Genomic DNA, 24,377 nt, shown 5'->3' on the forward strand with positions numbered 1-24,377 from the left:
CCTCCTGAGTAGCTGGGACTACAGGCACCTGCCACAACGCCTGGCTATTTTTTTGTTGCAGTTTGGCTGGGGCCGGATTTGAACCCATCATGCTTGGTATATGGGGCCGACGCCACCCACTGAGCCACAGGCACTGCCTGGGGGGAGCCATTCTTGAGGCTGGAAAAACACTACAAGGTCCCTAGTTGGCAGCACACTGAACAGGCCCAGTGAGATCTCTGCACCAGTGATCTGCTGCTAGGAGCTTGAGAAGGACCTGAGACTGAGGTGGTAACCCCTGGCCACTTGGGGGCCTTCCTAGAGGCAGGCCTAGCCAAGCCCTCCCCAACAGCTGCCATGGGCTTCATCATGAGGCCACATGGACCACCTGGAGCCACAGAAAGGCTGGTAGGGATTGGCCTCCTGGAGGGCTCCTCCCTCTACCAACAGGCCCAGGACTGCTGCTGGAAGGACAGTTCCAGTTAGCCAGGCCTGCCTGGCCTCCCATAGGTGCCTGCTGGCCACCAAATACCCCTGTGAGTACATGGCCAGATTTGGGGCGGTCAAGGGACCAAACTCAATCAGACAGCACAGTCCCTGGTTTCTGCACAGGTGACTTAAAGAGGGCATCACACCCACCCAGGAGTGGGCCTGGAAGTGGTGCCCCTTGAGTGCTCGTAGCCCTCCACAGCCCCTCCTTACAAACCCGGCACTTTGGCTTCCATGAGACAGAATTTTTCTCTTTCCTCCTGCCTCCCAGACAGCACCCTCCCCCCAAGCTCTCCTCTTTCCTGCGCCCCATGACCTTGGGCCCCCCCAAGTTCAGTCACGCCCACCCCCACATCCACATAGCCTCTGTACCCCCTCTTAGTGTGGGCCAGATGCCGCCCAAGACACTGTGACCAGCCTAGCCAGCAGCCCTCACTACCCTCTTGTCCCTGGGCTGACTGAAACATGTCACATGAGTAAGGCCACCTAGATCACCACTGTGATGTGCCAGCATGAGCCTGGCAGAGAGGGACCTGAGGGAGACCCTACCACCAGGACCTCAGAGGGAGAACACACGGACATGAGGAGCCTTGCGCTGTCTGGCCCAGCCTCAGTCAGACTCTGTTAATCAGCGGTGCTGACCCCAACTGTGTGGGGCCACTGGCCTCCTCGCCCATGTAATTAAGAGGCCATCTGTGTGTCTGCGTGGCTGAGGAAGCGGCAAGGCTTCTGCTCCTCCCCAGGGTGTGTGTGCGTGTGCACACGTTAATGTGTGTGCATGTACTGATCTGGACCAGACAGGGAGGTGATGGTCTTTAGGTGTTAGGCTATAGCTGTCCCTGCAGGCTTCAGGCCTCTTCTCCTCAACTGGCTGGAATCAACATCCCACACCCACCAGTGTCCACCAGCTTCTGTTTCCATGGTCACATCTCTTCCCTCGGTGTGAGGGGCATGAACACGCCCTGACAGGGCTGAGCAGGAGAACGCCCCAGCCGTGAGGGCAGCTAAGGGGAAGGATGGAGGAGGCCACAGCACCCTCAGGGTCCACCCTTGGGACTCCTTACCTGCTCTGTGTATACCTGCCTCCCTACCCCCATCTCCTGAGTCTTGAGCTGAATCATGGGCACTTCGGGACAGAAGGACCCACACCCCAGAGGATGAGAGCCTGTTGGGATCCCAGCCCTGCCACATACCAGCTGAGGACGTCCTCCTCTTCTCTGAGCCTCAGGACCCCCATCTATAAAATGGGACTATTAAATGCCTGGCCTGGTCACCTCCTGAGCCTATTGTGAGACCACGAACTTTAAAAATAAAGCTGTGAACATTAAAGCGTCATGGAAGCTGTGAAGAGCCATCTATACACCAGGGACCGGCGCTCACCTTCTCATGGTGGACATCTGGGGCATGCACATCTCAGTGAAGCCACCAAACACCTAGGGGCACTGGCACAAAGTCACCTTGCTCATTAGGACCAGGGAAACCAGGAGCCCTCCCTTACTGAGACACAAGACAAGTGTCAGGAAGAGATGTGCCTGCCTAGGAAAGATGCATTTTTATATTTTGCAAAAAACCTCAACAGTACCACATTCCTGCAAAGACCCACAGTGTTGCTCGCAGCATCCCTGCCCCCAGATTAGGACTTGCTTGTGAAATGACCTTGGAGGACCCTCCTGCTGCATCTCTGCATAGAGGGGACAACCTCCTGCTGGAGGTTTGAGCCGCTGGCCCAGGTGCAGGTGGGGGGAGCACAGGGAAGAGCCGCCTGGGGGCGTGCAGGGCTCTGTCCTCATCCCATGCACTGTCTGCTAGAGGCCCCCCCCCCCCCCCCAGGAGAGAGGACAGAGGGGGCTTACCTCTCCCTCGAGCCCATGTGTAGACGCGGCTGGTCTCAGTGCTTCTGGGCTCCTGTTCTGCTGGCTCCACAGGCAGGGGTCGGAAGTGGGGATCCTCAGATCGGCCAGGGGTCTTCAGGGGCAAGATATACTTGGGGAGCCCTTTGAAGAACCAGGCCCCTGACCTCTTCCAGACCTTGGAGGGGAGAAAGCTGCTTAGAGCACAGAACACAGAGTAGCCTTCGATGTGCTGTGCACCCAGGCCGGCCCAGCTTCCCCCAAGTCCCTCCCTGTGACATGAGAGATGAAAGAAAGGCAGAGTGCAAGTGGGAATTCTGGCTCTGCCCTCCCTGGCTGATGGCACAGGGCGGTCACTTACCTTCCTAGGACTTAGGCGAGGTCATGGGAGCTAAGTCCCATGACCTCTCCACACCTACTTTAAAGACAGCCCCACGTTCTCTCGCTTCCCTCCTGTAGATCTCAGTGGGGGACGCATGTGCAGCCCTCAGTATAGGCCTGGCACGAGGGACATGCTTATAAGACTGTCCCCGCCTCTGTCACTATTCTGTTACTGCCTGAATCCTCCACAACTCTCAGAATCCTGGGGATGCCTGGTCACACCCCTGCCCACCCTAATCCTTTCTAGCCCCCTCCTAGGAAACTTCCAATGCCAGAAGCCCAGGAGCTCTCAGTCTGTGCTAGTTCTGCCTGTGACGGCCACCTCCTCCCTGGCCCATGCCCTGGAGCTACATGGGGTGGGTCTTGGGCCACCTAGGAGCCCTTCTTGGCTCACACAGTTCCTCCCAGAGACTCTAAGAGCCAGAGGGGTCCAACGATGCCAGCCAGGTCCCAAGCAGGTGCAAAGTATCCCTTTGTCGCTCCCCTGGGGAAGCTGTGAGAGGAGTCTCCCTAAAGCTGGAGCTAGGGGCACCCCTGAAGGCTGGGCAGATCCCCAGGAATCTGAGGAGGCCCACCCTCACCCTGAACAGGACTGATAGTGCAGAAGACTCTCTGAGTCTGGGACATGCAGCTCCCTGGGCCCTGAGGAATTTCTCTACGCCCCAATTACCCCCAGCATAGCCACCCAGGCTCTCCTCTCCTGCTCATCCCTGCAGGTAAGATAGAATCAACAACTGTTTCCATATACTTGCTGTGCAGTTTTGGGTGAGTTACTTAACCTCTCTGAGCCTGACTTTCCTCATTCATGAAGTGTGATTATGGTGGTTGCCAACAGAGCTGCTGAGGAAGCTAACAGTGCTCGGCACAATACCCAGAAGGTGCCCAAAAGATGTCACCTGCCTTCCTCTAGCCCAACCCCTCCCCTCAAAGTTCCAGGGCAGAGCAACAGAGGCTGGAGGAAGAGCCAGGCTAGGCACATCACAGTACTTGGAATGTCTTCTTTGAGGATTTTGCACAGAAAGGACAAAACAGAAGGCACAGAAAGGACGCAAATCTCTGAGAGAGCCACCAATTAGAATTCAGAGCAGCAGCTGAGATCAGGCCCCTAAATTTTTAATGCCTACTTCAAAAACCAGCAAGTGCTCCATAATCTCTTTTCTGATGGAAGAAATATACTCAGGGTATTTGGCAACGAGGGGCAGGAGTGTGTGAAGGAATGATATCCTGCTCTTCCCTTTCCAGAGAAGAGCAGGCCAAGGCTCCAAACAGAAGACTCAACCCCAAGTTTGAATCCAGCGTCCAGCCCCCAGCAGCTGTGGGATTTGGACACACCGACCTCACTGACCCTTAGTTTCCTCAGTGCCAGGCAAAACGTGGAAGCACGCTCACCTCACAGGGTGGGCGTGAGGATCAGACCCCAAATGAATGCAAAGCCCCAAGGCCCAGTGCCAGGCACAGAGCAGCTTCTCTACAGATTCGATGCTCATGGTCACCGCTGCCACCTGACACATGTGAACAGCTTGACAACCTGGGGACTGATCCCCTATTCAAACGTAAGAACTTGAAATCAGAAGACCAGAGTGGGCCTGATCTCTAAGACAGTGCTTCCCACTTCCCTAACTTCCTCTACATCACATTATCACTGTGGGATATTAACGGGGCCAGGTGGCCAGGCACGGGGGCTCACATCTGCAAGGCTCCTCAGAAAGGTGCCCAAGTCCAAGAAGCCACGTCAAGGTAACGGGTTCTTGGGTGCACTTGGCTTCTGACTGCTGAGTGCCCCTCAGGACCAGCTCCGCCTGCCCTGAGTGTAGCAGCCACCTGTCCTCCAGCGTGAAGCCCTCGAGAGCCATCCGTGAACGATGGGGCACGTGTGGCCTCAGGACCCACGTCACACTGCCTCTCCCACACCACCATGGAAGCCACTGTCTCTCCCCCTAAGAAATATATACGTAACATGGAAAATTAGGACAATAACAAAAAAGTGACTCATAAGGTTGCCGCACAGAGAGCTCTGGGTAACATGGTGATTAAGGTATGAGGTTTCTCACATCCTTCCTGAGCATATACACAATTTTGTTTTTGGTTTTTTGAAGACTAGGATAATAACACAGTTGCGGTGAAACTTAGTAAATGTGGAATGTAAATGTCTCAGCACAGTAACTAAGAAAATGCCAGGAAGGCTATGTTAACCAGTGTGATGAAAATGTGTCAAACGGTCTATGAAACTAGTGTAGGGTGCCCCATGATCGCATTAATGTACACAGCTATGATTTAATAAAAAAAAGAAAAACACAGATGTGCACCTGCTTTCCACACCTCCTAACTGTGTATCACAGTGGTCATTCTGTGTTAATAAGTAATTGTCTCCATCATCATTTTTAAACAGCTCCACAGTTTGAATTTATTAAAACTTAATTAACACAGCCCTCCCACAGATGGACATTTAAATCACTTCCAATTTTTCACTCCTACAAGCAGGGCTGCAGCCATCAGCTCAGTACATCCTCAGCTGACAGCTGTCAGTTACTGCCCTAGGAAATACCGGTTGAGTATCCCTTAGTGCCTACATGCTAGAGATCAGAAGTATTTTAGATTTTTTTTTTTTTTTTTTTTGAGATAGAGTCTCACTTTGTTACCCTTGGTAGAGTGCCATGGCGTCAGGGCTCAAGTAACCTCAAATTCTTGGGCTCAAGCGATCTTCTTAGCTCAGCCTCCTGAGTAGCTGGGACTATAGGTGCCTGCCATCATATCTGGCTATTTTTAGAGATGAGGTCTCGCTCTCGCTAGTCTTGAATTCCTGAGCTCAAGCAATCCACCCTCCTCTGCCTCCCAGAGTGCTAGAATTATAGGCATGGGCCACCATACCCCACAGTATTTTACATTTTGGATATTTTTTCAAATTTTGGAATCTTTGCCTTATACTTCAGTGGTTTAGCATCCCCAATCTGAAAATCTCAAATCCAAATGCTCCAATGGCCAGGTGCAGTGGCTCACACCTGTAATCCTAGTACTCTGGGAGGCCAAGGCAGGTGGGTTGCTTGAGTTCAGAAGTTCGAGACTAGCCTGAACAAGAGTAAGAACTCATCTTTACTAAAAATAGAAAAACTTGTGGGGCATCATGGTAGGTGCCTGTAGTCTCAGCTACTCAGGAGGCTGAAGCAAGAAGATCCCTTGAGCCCAAGAGTTTGAGGTTGCTGTGAGCTAGGACACCATGGCACTCTGCTCAGGGTGACAGAGAGAGGTAGTCTCCAAAAAAAAAAAAAAGATTAAAAAAAAAAGAATATACATACTGTGCTTTGAATGTCCTCAAATAATAATTTAATTAATGATCTTTAAAAATTTTCGTGGCACGCTGGTTGAAAATCACTGCCACAGGGCTGCACCTGAGGATGTTATAGGGTTCAGAACCTGGCCTGGGCTCTGTGAGTCCTCACAGCAGTCTTCTGTGCGCCACCTTTGTAGCACTGGACCATTATTCTAGGTCACAGATGTACATGGTCCTTTTAAAAAAATATTTTGAAACATTTTTATTGTGTTAAAATATTTATAACATAAAATCTGCCACCTTAACCATTTTTAAGGGTGCAGTTCTATGGTGTTAAGTACCTTCACCTTGCTATGCAACGGTCTCCAGAATTATCTTCATGATGCAAAACTGTAAGTCTGTCCCAGCCAGGCGTGGTGGCTCATGCACTCCGAGGAGAGTAGACTGCTTGAGCTCAGGAGTTCAAGACCAGCCTGAACAAGAGTGGGACCCCTGTCTCTCTACTATTAGCCTGGAGTGGTAGCAGGCACTGGTAGTCTCAGCTACTTGGGAAGCTGAGGCAAGAGGATCGCTTGAGCCCAGGAGTTTGAGGTTACTGTGAGCCATGGCACTCTTCTGAGGGTGACAAAATGAGACTCTGTCTCAAAAAACAAAACAAAGAACAAAGGCTGGCCACATTAAACAACAGGTCCCTGGGTCCCGGTCCCCCGGCCCCTGGCAACTACCCTTCTATTTTCTGTTGCTATGAATTTGACTATTCTTGGTGCTTTGTACAAGTGGACTCACACATTGTCTGTGCTTTTGTGATTGGTTCCTTTCGCTCAGCATAACACCTTCAAGGTTCATCAATGTTGGGAAATATGTCAGAACTTCTTTGCCTTTTTGAGGCTGAAAAATATCCCATTGTGTGGGTATACCATGTTCTGTCATGTGTCGAAGGGACACTTGGGCTGCTTCCTGCTTTTGGCTGGTCCTTTCATTTTGACCCTTGTCCCCCAGTAGGCTCTACCTCCAGGAGGGAGGGCCATGGGTACCATTCGCCAGCTCCTGGCACATGCCTGACACGTCATAGGTGCTCAATAAACACTGGCTGAATGACTGAGCTGGCAGCCGTGGATCATTCACTGGGATGTGTCCCAACCCCCAGTCCGCTGCCTTCCTGGGAAGTGGCCTAGAGGTTTCACCCAACTTCTTGTAATTAATCAGATGGACTTATTATTTCAGATTAAGAAAGGGATACAGAGGAAGGCCCTCACAGGGTGTGCTGGTGGGGCACAAACCCCAGGAGACCTCCCTGACTGTGAGCCCCAGGGTGTGACGCAGTGATGCTCCAGCCCCTCCCCCCTAGCCGCCTCCTTTGGCATATCACAGCCACGGCTCAGCTGCTGCCTCCTGTCGCAACAATCCATCTCCCCAACCCACCTCCACTCTGAAAATTGCTCATCATTAAAGTGATTTTGGAAGACAGAATAAAGAACACGGAAGCCAAAGTATCAGGTTGAATTGCATGAAACTGTTGGTATTCAACCATTTTTGACCTATAACAAACTCAGTCACCTTTATACAATTCACCCTGTTATTTATGCTCATACAGGCAATGATACCCAGCTGCCAAGCTATGCACCTCCCCAGGGTTCAGGGACAGGTCCATGGCTGACCTCATGGATCGGTCATTCCCTGCAAGTTCACTGTGATGGGGCTTCTGCTCTGATTCTCTCCTGCTGTCTCTGTAGGCCAGGTGGAAGGTCATTCTGATCACCCAGAGTAGTTGGCAGGCCTGGACAGCACGAGGAGAAGCATCAGGAGGACCTGAGCTCACAGCTGTGTCACCGGTGCAGGGGATGCACTCGTGTAGATGTGCATAAAACACACTGTCAGGATTTTGGAAAATGTCTTCCCCATAGGGGAGGAGGGATCTCAGTGGGGCCAGGCCCCTCCTCCCAGGCCAGGCACAGCCATAGACCTTCTCCTGCCTCTCTGCTCATCGCCACTCTGCAAAATGCGCTACATTTAATCATGGGACTTCCGCTCTGTGATCCTGGCCCATCACCCACTGCCTGGCATCCACACCTGGTCCCCTGCACAAGAACAGTTGCAAGAAAGGCCCTCAGTGGGAATTAACCCCCACCCCACCCCAGGCCAGGCCCACAGATTGAAAAACATTCACTTCTGGAGAAGCTGAGTGATTCTGCAAAACTCCACTCTGCTCCCCCAGTGTGGTTTGCTGTGATAAGGCCAGCGAAGCAGCCAGCCTTGAAAATTCCATTTAATGAGAAAAGACCCACATGGCCGCCATGGCACTTGCCCGGGGTGTCCGGCAGCGTTAAATGCTCCTGGGCACCACTGCGTTATGTTCTGCGTTGAGGTTTCATTATAATTTCAGCTCACGGCCAATCTGACTGCAGATACTCATGGATATTAGCCAAGCCTTTCCCAGGGAATTTTAATTACTGTGATAACAATTGCTAATCACTGGCATTTCCTAAATGGTTGTGGCTGGAGAAGGTGGTAATTGTCGGGCCCTGTTGGAAAGAAGGGGAGGCCCAGAAGACCCACTGGAGAGGATGTGGAGGGAAGGCTGAAGATCCCAGTCTCTGTTCATTGCTCTGCCCCTTCCTTGTTACCCCCGTCTCCACCCCTGTGCAATTCAGAGTACACGTGGCCTGAACTCAGGTGAGGCTGTGCACTGGCTCAGGTGTCCAACCTCTCCAACCCTCACCCACGCAGAGGAGGGGGCGGTCTATGGCCCTTGCACTGTTCCTTCCACCTGGAGTGTCCTTCATCCAAGTCTGTGTCAGGCAGCTGTGCTTTCCCTGGAAGCTTTCCGTGTGCGCTACCTCATGCAGAATCAGGGGCCCCTACTGTGCTCCTGGAGGCCACATGGCACCTCTGGTGCAGCTTGCCATGTCCAGGCCATCAGATTAGACCATCCTCCTGAGTGGGAAGCTGTGAGCTCTTCAAGGGCAGGGCTGTGTCTGAGACATCCCTGGATCCCCAGGACCCAGAGAAGAATCTGCAACTCTGCTAACTGGCCAAATGACCAAAAAAGAAGGCAAAGCAAAGGAACTGTCTCTAGGGGCTAGAATGTGGGACTTTGTCTTGGGGGACTTATGTCTGCTCAACAAGCTCCAGGCTTACCCAGTATTAAACAAGTCATAGGAACAGGCCTGTTATAGAGCAGTCCTCTTGGTCATACTGTGGCCACTTTGAGGGTCTCATCAAGGGTCAACCCTCCCCAGCAGAGGAGAGGCAGCACACTCCTCCCTGCCCTGACACCTGAACATGTGTACATGACACACAGAGTGCTGGGAGCACTAATGGGCCAGCATGAGACCCTGCCTTCCCCACGTCCCCACCCTCTTCACTCCTTTAAATTCTCTCTTGCTTCCAGGCCTTTGCAGACGCTGTTCCTTCTCCCTTCCCTAGACTAGCTCCCAACCAGCCTCCGGAAAATTACTTTTATCCAGAAGATTCCACAGATAGAACCTTGCCTATCTCTCATTGCAACACAAATACGCTGGGGCTTATTGCTCTATCTCCATGTCTGTTTCCTATGGGATTGAAAGCCCCTGAGAGGATACTCAGCACATGCTAGCATGTAGCAGACACCCCAAAATTGGTCAGATGACTACTGAACACATGACCAAATTTCAAGGCCTTACGTAACTTGTTACTTAAGAGAAGCACAGGCACTTAGAGGGTTCTATGAACTAAACTGTAGTCCCTTAAATCCATATATTCAAGTCCTAACCCCCCAGGTCTGTGGAGATGGGCCTATGGAAGGTACTTAGGTTTAGATGAGGTCATGAGGGTGGGGCCCTCAGGAAGAGATTAGTGCCCTTATGAGAAGAGAGACCAGGATGCGCTCTCTCTCTCTCTTTCTCTTGCTCTCACTCTGCCATGTGAGGACAAAGCAGGAAGGCAGCTATCTATAAGCCAGAAAGAGAGCCCTCACTGGGAAACTGAATCAGCCAGTACTTTGATCTTGGATTTCCCAGTTTCCAGAACTGTGAGAAACAAATTCCTGTCGTTTAAGCCACTCAGTCTAGGTATCTTGTTATGGTAGCTTGAGCTGATAATACAGAGGGAGAAACTGCCCAAGGGGTTATAATAGGCATGACTCCAAATTATTTTCCTCTCCTCTCATCAAGTGGGATTCTAGTTTTCCTTTAATCTCTGGTCTAGTATTAAGCTTCCTTTTTTTTTTGAGACAGAGTCTCACTGTCATCCTTAGTAGAGTACCGTGGCACCACAGCTCACAGCAACCTCAAACTCTTGGGCTTAAGCGATTCTCTTGACTCAGCCTCCTGAGTAGCTGGGGCTACAGGCGCCCGCCACAATGCCCGGCTACTATTTTTGTTGCAATTGTCGTTGTTTATCTCGCTGGGGCTGGGTTTGAACCCGCCAGCCCTGGTGTATGTGGCTGGAGCCGTAACCACTGGGCTGAGCTGTTAAGACTTGCTTTGACCAATAGAATGTGGTGGGAGTAACATGTGACTTCTGGCCCGGCCTCAAAAGGCCCTGCAGCTTCCTCTCTCTCCTCTCAGAGCTCCACTGCCACTATGTGACAGAGCCTGTCCAGTGTATGGGAAGATGAGAGGCCACATAGAAAATCAAGACACCCCAGGCCACCAATTTTCAACTCGTGTGCCATGACAGGATCTTAGGTGTGCTGTGAAAAATTTTAAAGATCATTTATTAAACTATTTTCAATAGAAGTTCAAAACACAGTAAGTATATTCTTTTTTTTTCCCCCAATCTTTTTTTTTTTTTTAATCAGCATATTGTAAGTGTGCCAAGGAAGTTTAATGATAGGTTCAAGTGTGCAGTGAGATAAAAAAGTTTGAAAAACACTGCCCTAGACAATAGCCTGCACCAACTCCAGACAAATGAGTGGACTTTTTTTTTTTTTTTTAGAGACAGAGTTTCCCTTTGTCACCCTCGGTAGAGTGCCGTGGCCTCACACAGCTCACAGCAACCTCCAACTCCTGGGCTTAGGTGATTCTCTTGCCTCAGCCTCCCGAGTAGCTGGGACTACAGGTGCCCGCAACAACACCTGACTATTTTTTGTTGCAGTTTGGCCAGGGCCAGGTTCGGACCCTCCACCCTTGGTATATGGGGCTGGGGCCCTACCCACTGAGTCTCAGGCACTGCCCTAGTGAACCTTTTTGGACCTCCACCCCAGCTGAGCTGTCTGATGACCACAGCTGCATAATGACTCCAGGACAGAGCAGCAAAAGAACCACCCTGCTATGCCCAGCCCAAATCACAGAATCATGAACACGTAAGTGATCAGCATTTCATGCCATTTAAGCCTCTGTGTCTCTGGCAGAATATCCATCCTCTGTTTTGCCACTTCTAGGAAAAGAAACAATCAGTTTGTTTCTAATGATGCTAATTAACTGAATAAAGAAGATAAATTAAGATTTAAAAAATGATTGTACCCTCAATGAATCCCCAACAATAAAAAAAAAAAAAAAAGATTTAAAAAATGTAGGCTCATTCTTTAAATAAAACATCATGCTATGAAAAAGGAACAATTGGAAAGTAAGAAAAGGTTCCTAGAAATGAAAAAAATACAACGCAGCTATATAAAAATGCAAAATAAAGACTGGAAGATAACCATTAGGGAATTTGGAATACAGAGAACAGGACAAAGAAATGGAAAAATGTGAAAGAAATGATAAGAGGAAGATGCTCTGTTTGGGGGGCTGAATTCTTAATAATAGGTTCTTAGGAGAGAAGGAAGATTTTCTTTTTTTTTTTTTTTTTTTTTTCAGTTTTTGGCCAAGGCTGAGTATGAACCCGCCACCTCCGGCATATGGGGCTGGCGCCCTACCCCTTTGAGCCACAGGCGCCACCCGGAAGATCTTCTTATAAACGGTTTTGTTGGTTGAAAGGCAGTAAAAGTGTAATAAAGCAATCGACATAGATCCATAAAATCCTTAGTTAAAATATAAAGAAAATAGGGCAGCACCTGTGGCTCAAAGGAGTAGGGCGCTGGCCCCATATACCAGAGGTGGTGGGTTCAACCCTGACCTCAGCCAAAAACTGCAAAACAAAACTATATATATATATATATATATATATATATAAAAAGAAAATAGCCTGTAAGTTTCCAGAAGGAAAAAAATAGGTCTCCTATAAGGAAACCAGAATCAGAATGGAATCAGACTTATCACTGGCAACAATGAATACTAGAAGACTGTAGCTAGAAGTTTTGTTTTTTTTTTGTAGAGACAGAGTCTCACTGTACCGCCCTCGGGGTAGAGTGCCGTGGCATCACACGGCTCACAGCACCCTCTAACTCTTGGGCTTATGCGATTCTCTTGCCTCAGCCTCCCAAGCAGCTGGGACTACAGGCACCCGCCACAACGCCCGGCTATTTTTTTGTTGCAGTTTGGCCGGGGCTGGGTTTGAACCCGCCACCCTTGGCATATGGGGCCGGCGCCCTACTCGCTGAGCCACAGGCGCCGCCCTGTAGCTAGAATTCTAAGCCCTACTACTGGATCCAATGTGAAAGGAGAATAGAGATGTTTTTACTTTTTTTTTTTTTTTGAGATAGTCTCACTCTGTTGTCCCAGGCTAGAGTGCCATGGCCTCAGCCTACCTCACGGCAACCTCAAACTCCTGAGTTCAAGCAATCCTCTGCCTCAGCCTTCTGAGTACATGGGGCTACAGGTGGCCTCTCTCTATTTTTAGTAGAGACTCACTACTTGCTCAGGCTGGTCTTGAATTTCTGAGTTCAAGGGATCCTCCCAGAGTGCAAGCATTATAGGCATGAGCTCCTACGCTTGTTCACAAAAGCACTGAGATTCCCTTACACATACCATTTTAAAGAAGTTACTTTAAGGGTGGATTCCAGTAAAACACAGGTGAAAAGCAAGAAAGAGGAATACAGAGGATCCTGTAAACCAGCGGTTCTCAACCTGTGGGTCACAACCCCTTTGTAACAAATGCATCCTGCATATCAGATATTTACATTACGATTCATAGCAGTAGCAAAATTACAGTTACGAAGTAGCAATGAAAATAATTTTATGGTTAGGGGTCACCACAACATGAGGAAATGTATTAAAGGGTCGCGGCATTAGGAAGGTTGAGAACCACTGCTATAAACAATATTTTTAACTTAAGAGGTGAGCCGAACAGAAGTCCCATGAGATAGCTCTCAATAACTAGTCCAGGCCAGAGCTGGAAAAGACTCTGGAGAAGATTCTCACAGGAAAAGAGGACGGTCTCTCCACTCAATACAGTATAAAATCCAGCAGCAGCATAAAAAAGAACATAAAGATTCATTATTCTGGGGCGGTGCCTGTGACTCAGTGGGTAGGGCGCCGGCCCCATATACCAAGGGTGAGGGTTCAAATCCAGCCCTGGCCAAATGGCAATGAAAAATAGTTGGGCATAGTGGCAGGCGCCTGTAGTCCCAGCTACTCGGGAAGCTGAGGCAAGAGAATCGCCTAAGCCTAGGAGTTGGAGGTTGCTGTGAGCTGTGATGCCACAGCACTCTACTGAGGGCAATAAAGTGAGACTGTCTCTTAAAAAAAAGAAAATTCATTATTTTTTCTTCAATAAGAAAAACGGTCAATAAAAACTCCAGGAAAAACTGAAAGTTATACCAGAGTGTCATGGTCTAAATATTAAGTAAATTAACACGTTACAGGGTTTTAAGCAATTAACAGAGATAAAAAGGAATCTGACCACGATGGTAGGAACATTTTCCTTTATGTGGTCCAGGGGGTAAGGTAGTTAGCAAATTGTGATCCTTACATACCATTGGACCCTAAAGTGTTTAATATTTACAAAATAATTTGTAAATGTAAATTGCTAATAATCATTCAGTGCTCTGAATGTGGCAGGCACCATTCTAAGAATTTATTTCTATTCTCCCCCAAATCCTATGAGGTAGGTACTATGGTGACTATCTTACAGATGAGAAAACAGGCAGAGAGGACAAGTGACATAAACGGGGAGGAACGGAACAAAAATCAGAACACTAGGCAGTGCCTGTACCTCAGTGGTTAGGGCTTTGGCCACAAACACCGAGGCTGGCAGGTTCGAACCCAGCCTGGGCCTGCTAAATAACAATGACAACTGCAACAAAAAAATAGCCAGGTGTTGTGGTGGGTGCCTGTGGTCCCAGCTACTTGGGAGGCTGAGGCAAGAGAATTGCTTAAGCCCTAGAGTTTGAGGTTGCTGTGAGCTGTGACATTACAGCATTCTACCGAGGGTGATATAGTGAGACTGTCTCAAAAAAAAAAAAAAAATCAGAACCCTGTCCATCTGAGCTCCAGAGCTTACCCTTCTAACCTTAGAGAATCCTATTGACTTTCACTATATTAAATGTTATTTACTTATTTTGGAGCTAACGTAGAGACAAAGCGTTCTGTTTCCTTAGATTCTTTATCTATTTGGCACCCAAACCAATGACCAAAGTTGTTTCCATCTCTCCTGCAACCTAGATTTCTTGGGAGTGCAAACATATTACAAACCCTCCAGCTGATCCTCAGTCCTTACCCTCAACCATTTCTTTTATCTGAACTCTCACGCACCCTCAACTCTCACTCAATATTCCCCTTTCCCTAAATCAACTTAGGGTCAGGGCCCAGACAAGTAGGGACATGCTGTCTGCCCCAAAGCTTGCCAGGATTATCTAAACTAGCCAGTCTGAAGATGTGCCCCTGCCTTGCCTTTCCCTTAGAAACCCCACGTGAAGGCTGCGGCCCAGGCTCTCCCCTGGCTCCCCCGTCTCTCGATCAACTCTGTGGCGTCCCCCTAGGGCCCTGAGTGGTGTGGTAAGCCCCTTCTCTCAGGCATTGTAAGCAGTAAATTCTTTTTCCGATGTCATTATTTACATCATCACCCAGTCACTTTTATAAATTAAGACCCAGGCACAAATCACAAAGCATAGAAGAATTAATTATGGCTAAAGAACCGAATTTAAACATACGATTCCAGCTATCTATTAGTCAAGGTAAACTGGAATAGGAGAGACGTGATTGTGGGAGGGGAAGGCCAGGGGCATTCATACCCACAACACACACGGAGGGAGCCCAGGGGTGGGTCCCACAGCCTATGGAAGAAGAAAGAGAAAGATACAAAGTTACAGGAGAGCTAAAAAAAATTTAAAAATGATCAAAACTCAAGGGGGAGGGCGGCACCCGTGGCTCAAAGGAGTAGGGCGCCAGCCCCATATGCAGGAGGTGGCGGGTTCAAACCCAGCCCTGGCCATAAACTGCAAAAAAAATAAAGAAAGAAAACACACAAACTCAAGGGGGAGAGAGGAAGCAAAGCTGTTGAAGCTACCCAGCTCCTCACCTTTCATGGCATGGACCCAACAGAGGATATCTGTTATCAAAAAGACCGCGGCAGGAATCAGCACATGAACTGACCATGGGGAGCCCGAGACGTGCTGGCCAGGAGCCCACTGGGCAACTCCTGTTCTCTGGCATAAGCTCTTCTGAACAATTTGATTTTTTGAAACCATATGCACCTATTACTTTGATTAAAATTAAAATATAACAGATTGGTAATTGGATGTTGATGTTATTAAATCCTTGGTCTGCATGGCAGGTCAGCACGTGGGGAGTTGGAACAGCCTACGGCTGGGATATTGAATCTGGATGTGGCTTACAGGAGAAAAGCTGGGAGCTCTGGAAAGGAAAGCAGTAATTAAATTTTTTTGCAGTGGAGCAAGACGGGAAAAGACGCGGTAGAGTTAAGGTTAGCTTAAAAACGTCCGCATACGTTGAGAACACTGATATTTCTGTCCCTGAAGAAAGCCAGGCTCCCCCTGGCATATCATTGTGCCCACCTAACCACCAGGAATCAGGATTTTGGCAGTGGGCACCTTGACAGTTCTTCAAAGGGAGCCAGGGACTCACTACATAGAAGGCAGAGCTAGATGGGCAGAAAATAGGACGGGCCTGGGTGTATGGCACTGAGGGTCGAAGCATCGTTGCTCCCTGAGATCGCTGGGCAATACCCTCTAACCAGGTTTCCATGGTGACAAGCTGAGTACCAAAAGCCATGATTAGGGCCAAGTATGACAAGCTGGATACTACAACAGCCTTGGGCCCACGGTGATACTGCATAAGGCAAGTCAACACGAGATGGGTTAATGTAACGCACACATTAGTTTCCACGTTGTTTTCTGCCAGAAATGTTCTCTCTTGCCCACACTAGCTTAGAATCACCCTACCCAAAGTTCTGGCTAACAGCTGCCCTATGTGCCTTCAGCCCTATTCAAGTTTGATGAAGACGGGGGATTCCTGCAGTGTACGTGACGACTGTCTGCTGTTTTTGTTTTGAGACCGAGTCTCACTCTGTGCCCTGGGTAGAGTGCTGTGGCATCGTAGCTCACAGCTTAAGAGCTCCCTTTGCCTCACCCTCCTGAGTAGCTGGGACTACAGGCATCCACCACAATGCTTGGCTAGTTTTTCCAGTTTTAGTAGAGATGGGTTCTCAGTCTTGAGTAGGTTGGTCTTGAACTCCTGAGCTCAAGCAATCTACTGGGTTCAGCCTCCCAGAGTGCTAGGATTACAGGTGTGAGTCACCAAGCCTGGTTCTTGTGGTGGTTTTTGACTGTGTATGTCTGTTCGGCGTGAAGAGCCAGGGGGGCGTGGAGCAGGTGACAGGCCCACTGGACACATCTGTAACTACCTACACACCTGCTCTGCTAAGTGCCTGGTGTGGTACTTCCACCCGTGAATTGAATCCGCAAAGACAGACATCAGAGATGCATACATTCTACCTAAAAAGCTGCTCAAGGGAATACAGTTCAGTTGACTAAGGGATGGGTTAAAATGAAAAGCTCAAAAATGGATGACTCATGGTACCCCCAAATTCACAGCAGTTAAGGAAATAAAGACAGAATTCTATCTAAATAGCTAACATAAATATAATCACAAAATATAAAAAGGTAAAAGAAGTTATGTCTTCCTAGCCTATGGAAGACAGTAAATTAAAAAAGAAAATGAACAGAAAAAAAAAATTAAAACAATTAAAAAGAGAAAAAGATGGGGGAGGCGCCCGCAGCTTCGTGGGTAAGGCGCCAGCCACATACACCAGGCCTGGCAGGTTTGAACTCAGCCTGGGTCTGCTAAAACAATGACAACTGCAACAACAAAATAGCCAGGCATTGTGGCAGGTGCCTATAGTCCCAGCTACTTGGGAGTCTGAGGCAAGAGAATAGCTTAAGTCCAAGAGTTTGAGGTTGCTGTGAGCTGTGATGCCATAGCACTCTACCTAGGGTGACAGCTTGAGACTCTATCTCAAAAAAATAAAAAGAAAAAAGAAAAAAAGATAGCCAGGTGTAGCGGCAGGTGCCTGTAGTCCCAAATACTTGGGAGGCTAAAGCAAGAGGATCTCTTGAGCCCAAGAGTTTGAGGTTGCTGTGAGCTATGATACCAGAGCAGTCTACCCAGGATGAGGGAGTGAGACTCTGTATCAAAATAAATAAATAAAACAAATAAGTAAAAGTATGCTTAAAAAGTGGATATAGAGGGCGGCGTCTGTGGCTCAGGTGGTAGGGCGCCGGCCCCATACACCGAGGGTGGCGGGTTCAAACCCGGCCCCGGCCGAACTGCAACCAAAACATAGCTGGGCGTTGTGGCAGGCGCCTGTAGTCCCAGCTACTGGGGAGGCTGAGGCAAGAGAATCGCTTAAGCCCAGGAGTTGGAGGTTGCTGTGAGCTGTGTGAGGCCACGGCACTCTACCGAGGGCCATAAAGTGAGACTCTGTCTCTACAAAAAAAAAAAAAAAAAAAAAAGTGGATATAGAAAATCAGTTAATAATAATCTGATCCAAAATTTCAGATTGTTTTGATGAAAACCAACAAGTGGTTGGAAATAAAAATCATTGAGTTCCTTATTCTACATGGGAAGGGGAAGTTAAGAGATATTTTTCCTATTGTAATATAAACCACTAGACACATACTGCTTTGAATATCCACAGTGCTTTATACACACACAGCTCCTCCCCCATCTGAGATACCTGCAGAATTCAAACTAGGAAAAAGGTTGGTCATCCAGAAATACCTCATTTGCTGAGAGTTTTTTCTTTTACTCCTTTCTCCCTCCCTCCCTCCCTTCTGCTTTGTTTAAGACTTTTTCCTTTTGCTGCCTTTTCCTCTTTTGGTGGAATTCAGTTTAGAGTAACTGCTTGCTTCCCCTGCCTCGGAAGATGATGCTTACAAACAACGTCTGAAGAGGGAGTTGGTGGATATTAATTCATTTAAACATCATTTATTAAGCACCACCTGTGTGCTAAGCTTGCGTTAGGAAAATAAAAATCCAGTGTCCTTGCAGATTGGCAGCCGTGGGGTAGATCCTGGAAGGGCTGTTTTTCTCTCCCACTTGTGCTGTGTCTTTAGAAGCTCTTCTGATGCGGGATGGTTTCACTTATCCCTACTCCCCTACCCACCCCACTCCCCCTGCTCCTGGCAGACATTTAGTGTGCGGTGCAAAGCACAGGAGATGGGAGCCCAGAAAGGGTCTAAGCTGGTGTGGCAGCCTGGTCCCCCTCCCTGCTCCCCACTTGTCCACACATCCATCCTGGCCTAATCCTCTCTAAAGTGCTAACTAAGTCCTAACTGAGGTGTTAGTAGAAAGATAAGTGAGACCCCTCCTAGGAGTATTTGCATTTGAAAGGATAACACTTAAAACCCCTGGGATGTATGTGGGTAGTGTGTGTGTGAGAAAGAGAGCACGCGTGAGCAAGTGTGAGGTAGCTGGGTGTGCCCTACCATCCCTCTGCCCACCCTCAAGCCTTGCAGGAATGCATAATGCATTGTTCCTGCCTGGAAAACATCCAGAGTCCCTCTGTCACTGCAGGTAGATGGCAGCCCCCCACCCCCAACCCCACTGGCTGAAGTTGGGTTGAAAATGAAGCCCCTACCAAGGCAGAGCACATATAGCCCTTAATTCTACACCCCCCAACACAGGAAAGCTCCCCACTCAGCCTAGCAGAGCACAGCCCTTTTACCAGGCGAATTTCCTCTTCATTTCAAGTGGGTTTTTGAGCAACCAGGTCAGTCTGAGGCAGGCAAGTGCCAGCACAGTGGAAAGGAAAAAATGCAGTGAGAAAAAATATTCTGAGAGTGCTATCTGTTTTCTTGACAGATAATTTAAACACCTTGGCTAGATTATTTCAGAACTAGGGAAAACGCTTTGGCTTCCATTAACCCCTGGCAAGGGGCTCGCTCCTGTGTGGCTTTTGCTTGCCAGCTTCAGAGGGACGTGTCACCCAACGCTGGCACCTGATGGCTGTGGGCTGTGAACCCCTGGATCACGGACAGCACCTGGGATAGGTCTCTTAAACTTCACCTCTGACCTCACCCCCTTTTTGTAGTCCACCCCGGGGGTCTATGCCCCACGGGTGACCAGTCCCTACAAGCCACTGACAGCAGAGAACTCTACCTTCTGTTTCTACACCCCACCCGCAGTCCTCCTTTGTCCAGAATGGAAGATCCAAGTTCAACAAAAGCATGGAGGCTAATAGTGCTTTCGGCTACTGCTCTTGATACTTGTTTCGTCAACATTTTATGCACACCTCGCCTTATTTTTAATTTGCATGCAGCATCAAGTCCTTTTGCGTCCCAATATTTAGCCACCTTCCCTGCCCCCCATACAGGTTTGAGGGCAGATCTGATGCGCTGGTGTTTGGCTGGAAAGCCAAGCTCTGTTCCCAGATGGAGTGGGCTGCACGCAGGAAATGAATAGGGGCTGGAAGCAGAAAATTGGACAGGCCAATTATATGGAGCCAGGTCTTTTCAGAGGAGCTTCATGATTTTGATTCAATTCCCAGAACAACAAATATGCCTATGTTTAAACACAGTCTCAGAAATGTGTTCCAAAGCTAAAGTAAAACCATTCCTGGGCTGACCCCTCATCAGCAGGGCTCCCAGGTGGTGCGGGATGCAGCCTTCAATTCAGGGATGCTTTTTTCAATTATGTATTTGATTACCGCTGCCTTTCTGATGGGTCATGTTCCCTCTTGGGGGAACACCTGTAATTCTGAGGTCCCATTGCCTTCTCTGTCTTCCATATTCATAATCGCCTCCCTTACCATCTTCAGCTCTTTGATTCCCCCCTCCCCGCATTCTGGGAGATATTACAGGTTTTCTCCTTGTCACTGATTCAAGCTTATTATTATGTTTTTTTTTTTTTTGGCCGGGGCTGGGTTTGAACCCGCCATCTCTGGCATATGGGATCGGCACCCTACCCCTTTGAGCCACAGGCTCTGCCCTATTATGTTTCGTCTGATTTTAGTGATCTCCTCTCGTCTCTTATCTCCTCACCTCTAGCATACATCCAACAGCATATTACATACGTAGACGTTTCAAAGACTCACATTCAAGTAAATACCTGTAAATTCATCAAGACGTTAAATATTCCTGGATCTGAGAAGGCTCCTGTACGCCAGCCCACACTTCCCAGAGGTAGCCACCATCTGGAATTTTGTATTATGCAATCTCTTGCTTTTCTATTTTAAAAAAGCACCTACACTGCATTTCTAAATAAAATAAACACAGTTAGCCCTTGAGTAAAATGGGTTTAAACTGCACCAGTCTGCTCATATGTGGATTTTTCTTCTACGTCTGCCACCCTGGGACAGCAAAATGGTTCCCTCCCCTTCCTCAGCCTCCTTAACATGAAGATGAGGGTGAAGAACTTGGTCACCATCCACTTCCACTGAATAGTGAATATATTTTCTTTTCCTCATCATTTTCTTAATAACGCTTCCTTTTCTCTAGCTTATATTATAAGAATATATATCAAATATGTGTTAACTGACTGTGATTGGTAAGGCTCCTTAGTCAACAGTACGTAATTAGAAGTTACATTTTAGGGAAGTCAAAGTTACATGCAGATTTTCAACTGTGTGTGGGGTTGGTGCCCCCAATATCTGAGTTGTTCAAAGGTCAACTGTACTATTACTTGCTTTTGAACATTATTATTTTTTTTTGCAGTTTTTGGCCGGAGCTGGGTTTGAACCCACCACCTCCAGCATGTGGGGCTGGCGCCCTACTCCTTTGAGCCACAGGTGCCACCTGAACATTATTTTTTAATTATGGTGTTGCTTGGTGACTTGCTATTTTTTGCTAATTTTTTTTTTTTTTGAGACAGAGTCTCACTGTGTTGCCCTCAGTAGAGTGCTGTAGCATCACAGCTCACAGCAATCTCAAACTCGTGGGCTTAAGCCAGTGGTTCTCTACCTTCCTAATGCCGTGACCCTTTAATACAGTTCCTCATGTTGTGGTGACCCCCAACCATAAAATTATTTTCGTTGCTACCTCATAACTGTAATTTTGCTTCTGTTATAAATTGTAATGTAAATATCTGATATGCAGGAGACCCCCAAAGGGGTCAGGACCCACAGGTTGAGAACTGCTGGCTTAAGTGATTCTCTTACCTCAGCCTCCCACGTAGCTGGGACTACAGGCAACCGCCACAACGCCCGGCTTTGTTGTTGATGTTTAGCTGGCCTGGGCCGGGTTGAAACCTACCAGCCCCAGTGCATGTGGCCAGCACCCTAACCACTGAGCTATGGGCGCCAAGCCTTCATTGTATTGTTGATTCAGCCTTTGGTGAACTTTGCTCTGGTTATTTTTTCACTGCTGTAGATTATTTCATATCCGTTCTATTGTGAAAGACCATTTGGGGGGTTTCTAGTTTTTATTTGCTATTATAAAAAAATGCTGTTACACACATCAATGGTGTGTTTCCTAGGGCACGCAAGAGTCCCTTTGGGGCACACATCTGGGAGTGGGTTTCCAGGTCAAGTGGCACACATGGAGATGATTCTTAGAAAGGACTCATGAAGGGCCAGGCACACCATGGAGATGAACCAGCTGGGACTTCCACTGAAGAGGCCTCGGTGATTTAGTTTTCAGATGGGGGCCTTGGGAGCTGGTCCTTGACTGTGACATTGACTCTTCCCTGAGAACAGCAGGCAAAGTTCAAAGGTCGAGCGGACAACTGGGTCCTGGTACTCAACGCCAAGGCCAGAGATGAAAATAATTAGGTCATGGTCAGGACCACGCTTGCAATTTTGTGGGTGTATGAGCCCAGTCTGGGATATAACAACTTACAAATTCAGGGCATTTAAATGAGAGGCAGGGACTCTGGATGGGCCACTTCTGTCCATCTGTCCTGCCCTCCTCCAACCTGCACGCCCATCTTGGAGCTGGACAACTCTAAGGGCAGGAAAAGGAAGCTCATCTAGTGGGAAGAGCCTGTCATACAGCCCAGGTTCAAATCCTAGCTCTGAGTGTCCTTGTCACTTAAGGGCCCAGAGCTTCCATTTAGCTGGAAAATGGGGATATTAATGCCCATGTCCCCAAACCTCATGGCCTAGAGGAGGAGCTCAACAAAGGCCAGTTCTCTTCTGCCCTTTTCTATTCAGAATTTTCTGGCACCTCAGCAGAACAGGCATCTTGAGTTATTTCGTTAGGAGAGAGGATGGGTGTGTTTTTCCAGGGCTGGGCACCACCTAGGAGCTTATTAAATACTTCTGAAGGATGGAGCCACCCTCTCTTCCCAGTCTCCATCTGCGAGACAGCTGGCTGGGGGGAAGGGCACGGCTGTGCCAGCCAATGCCACTTGGCATCTGAAAAAACAGGCAGGAAAATCGGATTGCCCAAAATTTTATTCAAATTAATGCAAGAAAAAGACCAAATTCAGATGCTTTCTCCTTAGCTTTTTACCCTCTTCCCCAGGGATGCACACAGGACATTACACTGGGAAAGCCAGGCTGCGGGCTGGGGTGGGGGCCGGGTGGGTTGCTGTGTCTGGATGGTGTTGTATCAGCTGACTCACAGAGCAGAGAAGGTTGGTCACACTGACCACAGGGCTCTCAACTCTGCCCCCCTCTGCACACACCTGGTGTGGCAAAGGAGGCCGGAATCCCTGGTGGTGCTGCAGGGGCAAACGCTGTGGGTCATGTTCCTGGTGGGCCAGGGTGCTTCACAGAGAACCATGTCCATCCTCCCTCTCCACACCCCATGGCCAAAGAGCTTTCTGGAACCAACCTTAGCACCTGTCTCAGGGGACCCAGGACTCGCACTTAGAGTGCGAGGGCCTCCCTGCTGCTCTAAGAACACCCTGGGTGGTAGGATGTCTTCATTTTCCTGGACCACTTGTCCCCCAGATGGCCACTGGCCTACCCGCCACACCTTCTTCAACTCTTCGCTGAAATCACACCTTCTCAAGGAAGCCCACCCTGGCAGGTCTACTCTTTTTCTAAAATTGTGGTAAAATATACGTAACACAAAACTCACCATTCTAAGCATGTTTTAGGTATACAGATCCGTGGCATTTAGTACATTCACCCTGCTGGGCTCCCATCACCGCCACCCATCTCCATAGCCCTCTTGCCATCCCAAACTGCACCTGTACTCACTGAGCAACAACCCACCCCCCACCTTCTCCCCAGCTCTCAGCACCCACCATTCTGCCGCTATGAATCTGTGACTATCTAGGACCTCATATAAGCAGCAGCATACAGAATTTGTCCCTTTGTGCCTGGCTTATTTCATGTAGCATAATGTCCCTCAAGGTTCTACTGTGTTGCAGCACATGTCAGATTTTCATTCCTTTTAAAGGAATGAATAATATGAATAATATTATGTGTATACCACATTTTGCTTATCCATTCATCTGACAATGGGCGCTTGGACTGCTTTCATGCTCTGACTGTTGTGAATAATGTGGCTATGAGCACGTGGGTACAAATACCCATTTGAGTCCCAGTTCTCCATTCATTTGGGTACAGACCCAGAAGTGGGATTGCTGGATCAAATGGTAATTCTGTTTAATTTTTTGAGGAACTGCAATGCTGCTTTATGCAGAGGCTGCACCATTATACATTTCTACCAACAGTGCACAAAAGTTCTAATTTCTCCGTATCCTCACCAACAGTTGGTATTTTCTGCTTCTTTTGGTTTGTTTCTGAGATAGAGTTTCACTCTGTGCCCTGGGTAGAGTGCCATGGCATCCTAGCTCACAGCAACCTTAAAGTCTTGGCCTCAGGTGTTCCTCCTGCCTCAGCCTCCCAATTAGCTGGGACTACAGGCCCCCACTAGGAAAACACGCCTGGCTAGTTTTTCTATTTTTAGTAGAGACCAGGTCTCACTCTTGCTCAGGCTGGTCTCAAACTCCTGAGCTCAGCCAATCCAACTGCCTCGGCCTCCCAGAGTGCTAGGATTACAAGTGTGAGCCACTGTGTCCGGCCTCTGCTGCTTTTATACTAGCCAATCTCACCCTACACCCGACACCCCTGATTCCTCTTCCTGGTTCTGCTTTTTCTTTGTCTATGCAGCCCCTGACATATAATAGGATTTGCTTGCTGATGTTTTATCCAACTTCCCCAATCTCTACTAGAACATAAGCTCAGACCACAGACAT

General features: G+C 48.4%; 1 protein-coding gene across 8 annotated transcripts in view; it reads right to left on the minus strand.

Moving 5' to 3' along the window:
• The window catches only part of RPH3AL (rabphilin 3A like (without C2 domains)), a 158,448-nt gene that overhangs the window by 25,294 nt on the left and 108,777 nt on the right, over nucleotides 1-24,377 (minus strand). For 7 of the 8 annotated variants that reach the window (XM_053567774.1, XM_053567775.1, XM_053567773.1 and 4 more), the window contains one exon: nucleotides 2,322-2,496. The exons of the other annotated variant lie outside the window; for it this stretch is intronic. In XM_053567774.1, the coding sequence (XP_053423749.1) occupies nucleotides 2,322-2,496 (175 nt within the window). The remainder of the gene's footprint in view (nucleotides 1-2,321; nucleotides 2,497-24,377) is intronic. 8 annotated transcript variants of the gene reach the window in all.

Source organism: Nycticebus coucang, chromosome 18 (assembly GCF_027406575.1).
Source record: "Nycticebus coucang isolate mNycCou1 chromosome 18, mNycCou1.pri, whole genome shotgun sequence".
Lineage (NCBI taxonomy): Eukaryota > Metazoa > Chordata > Mammalia > Primates > Lorisidae > Nycticebus > Nycticebus coucang.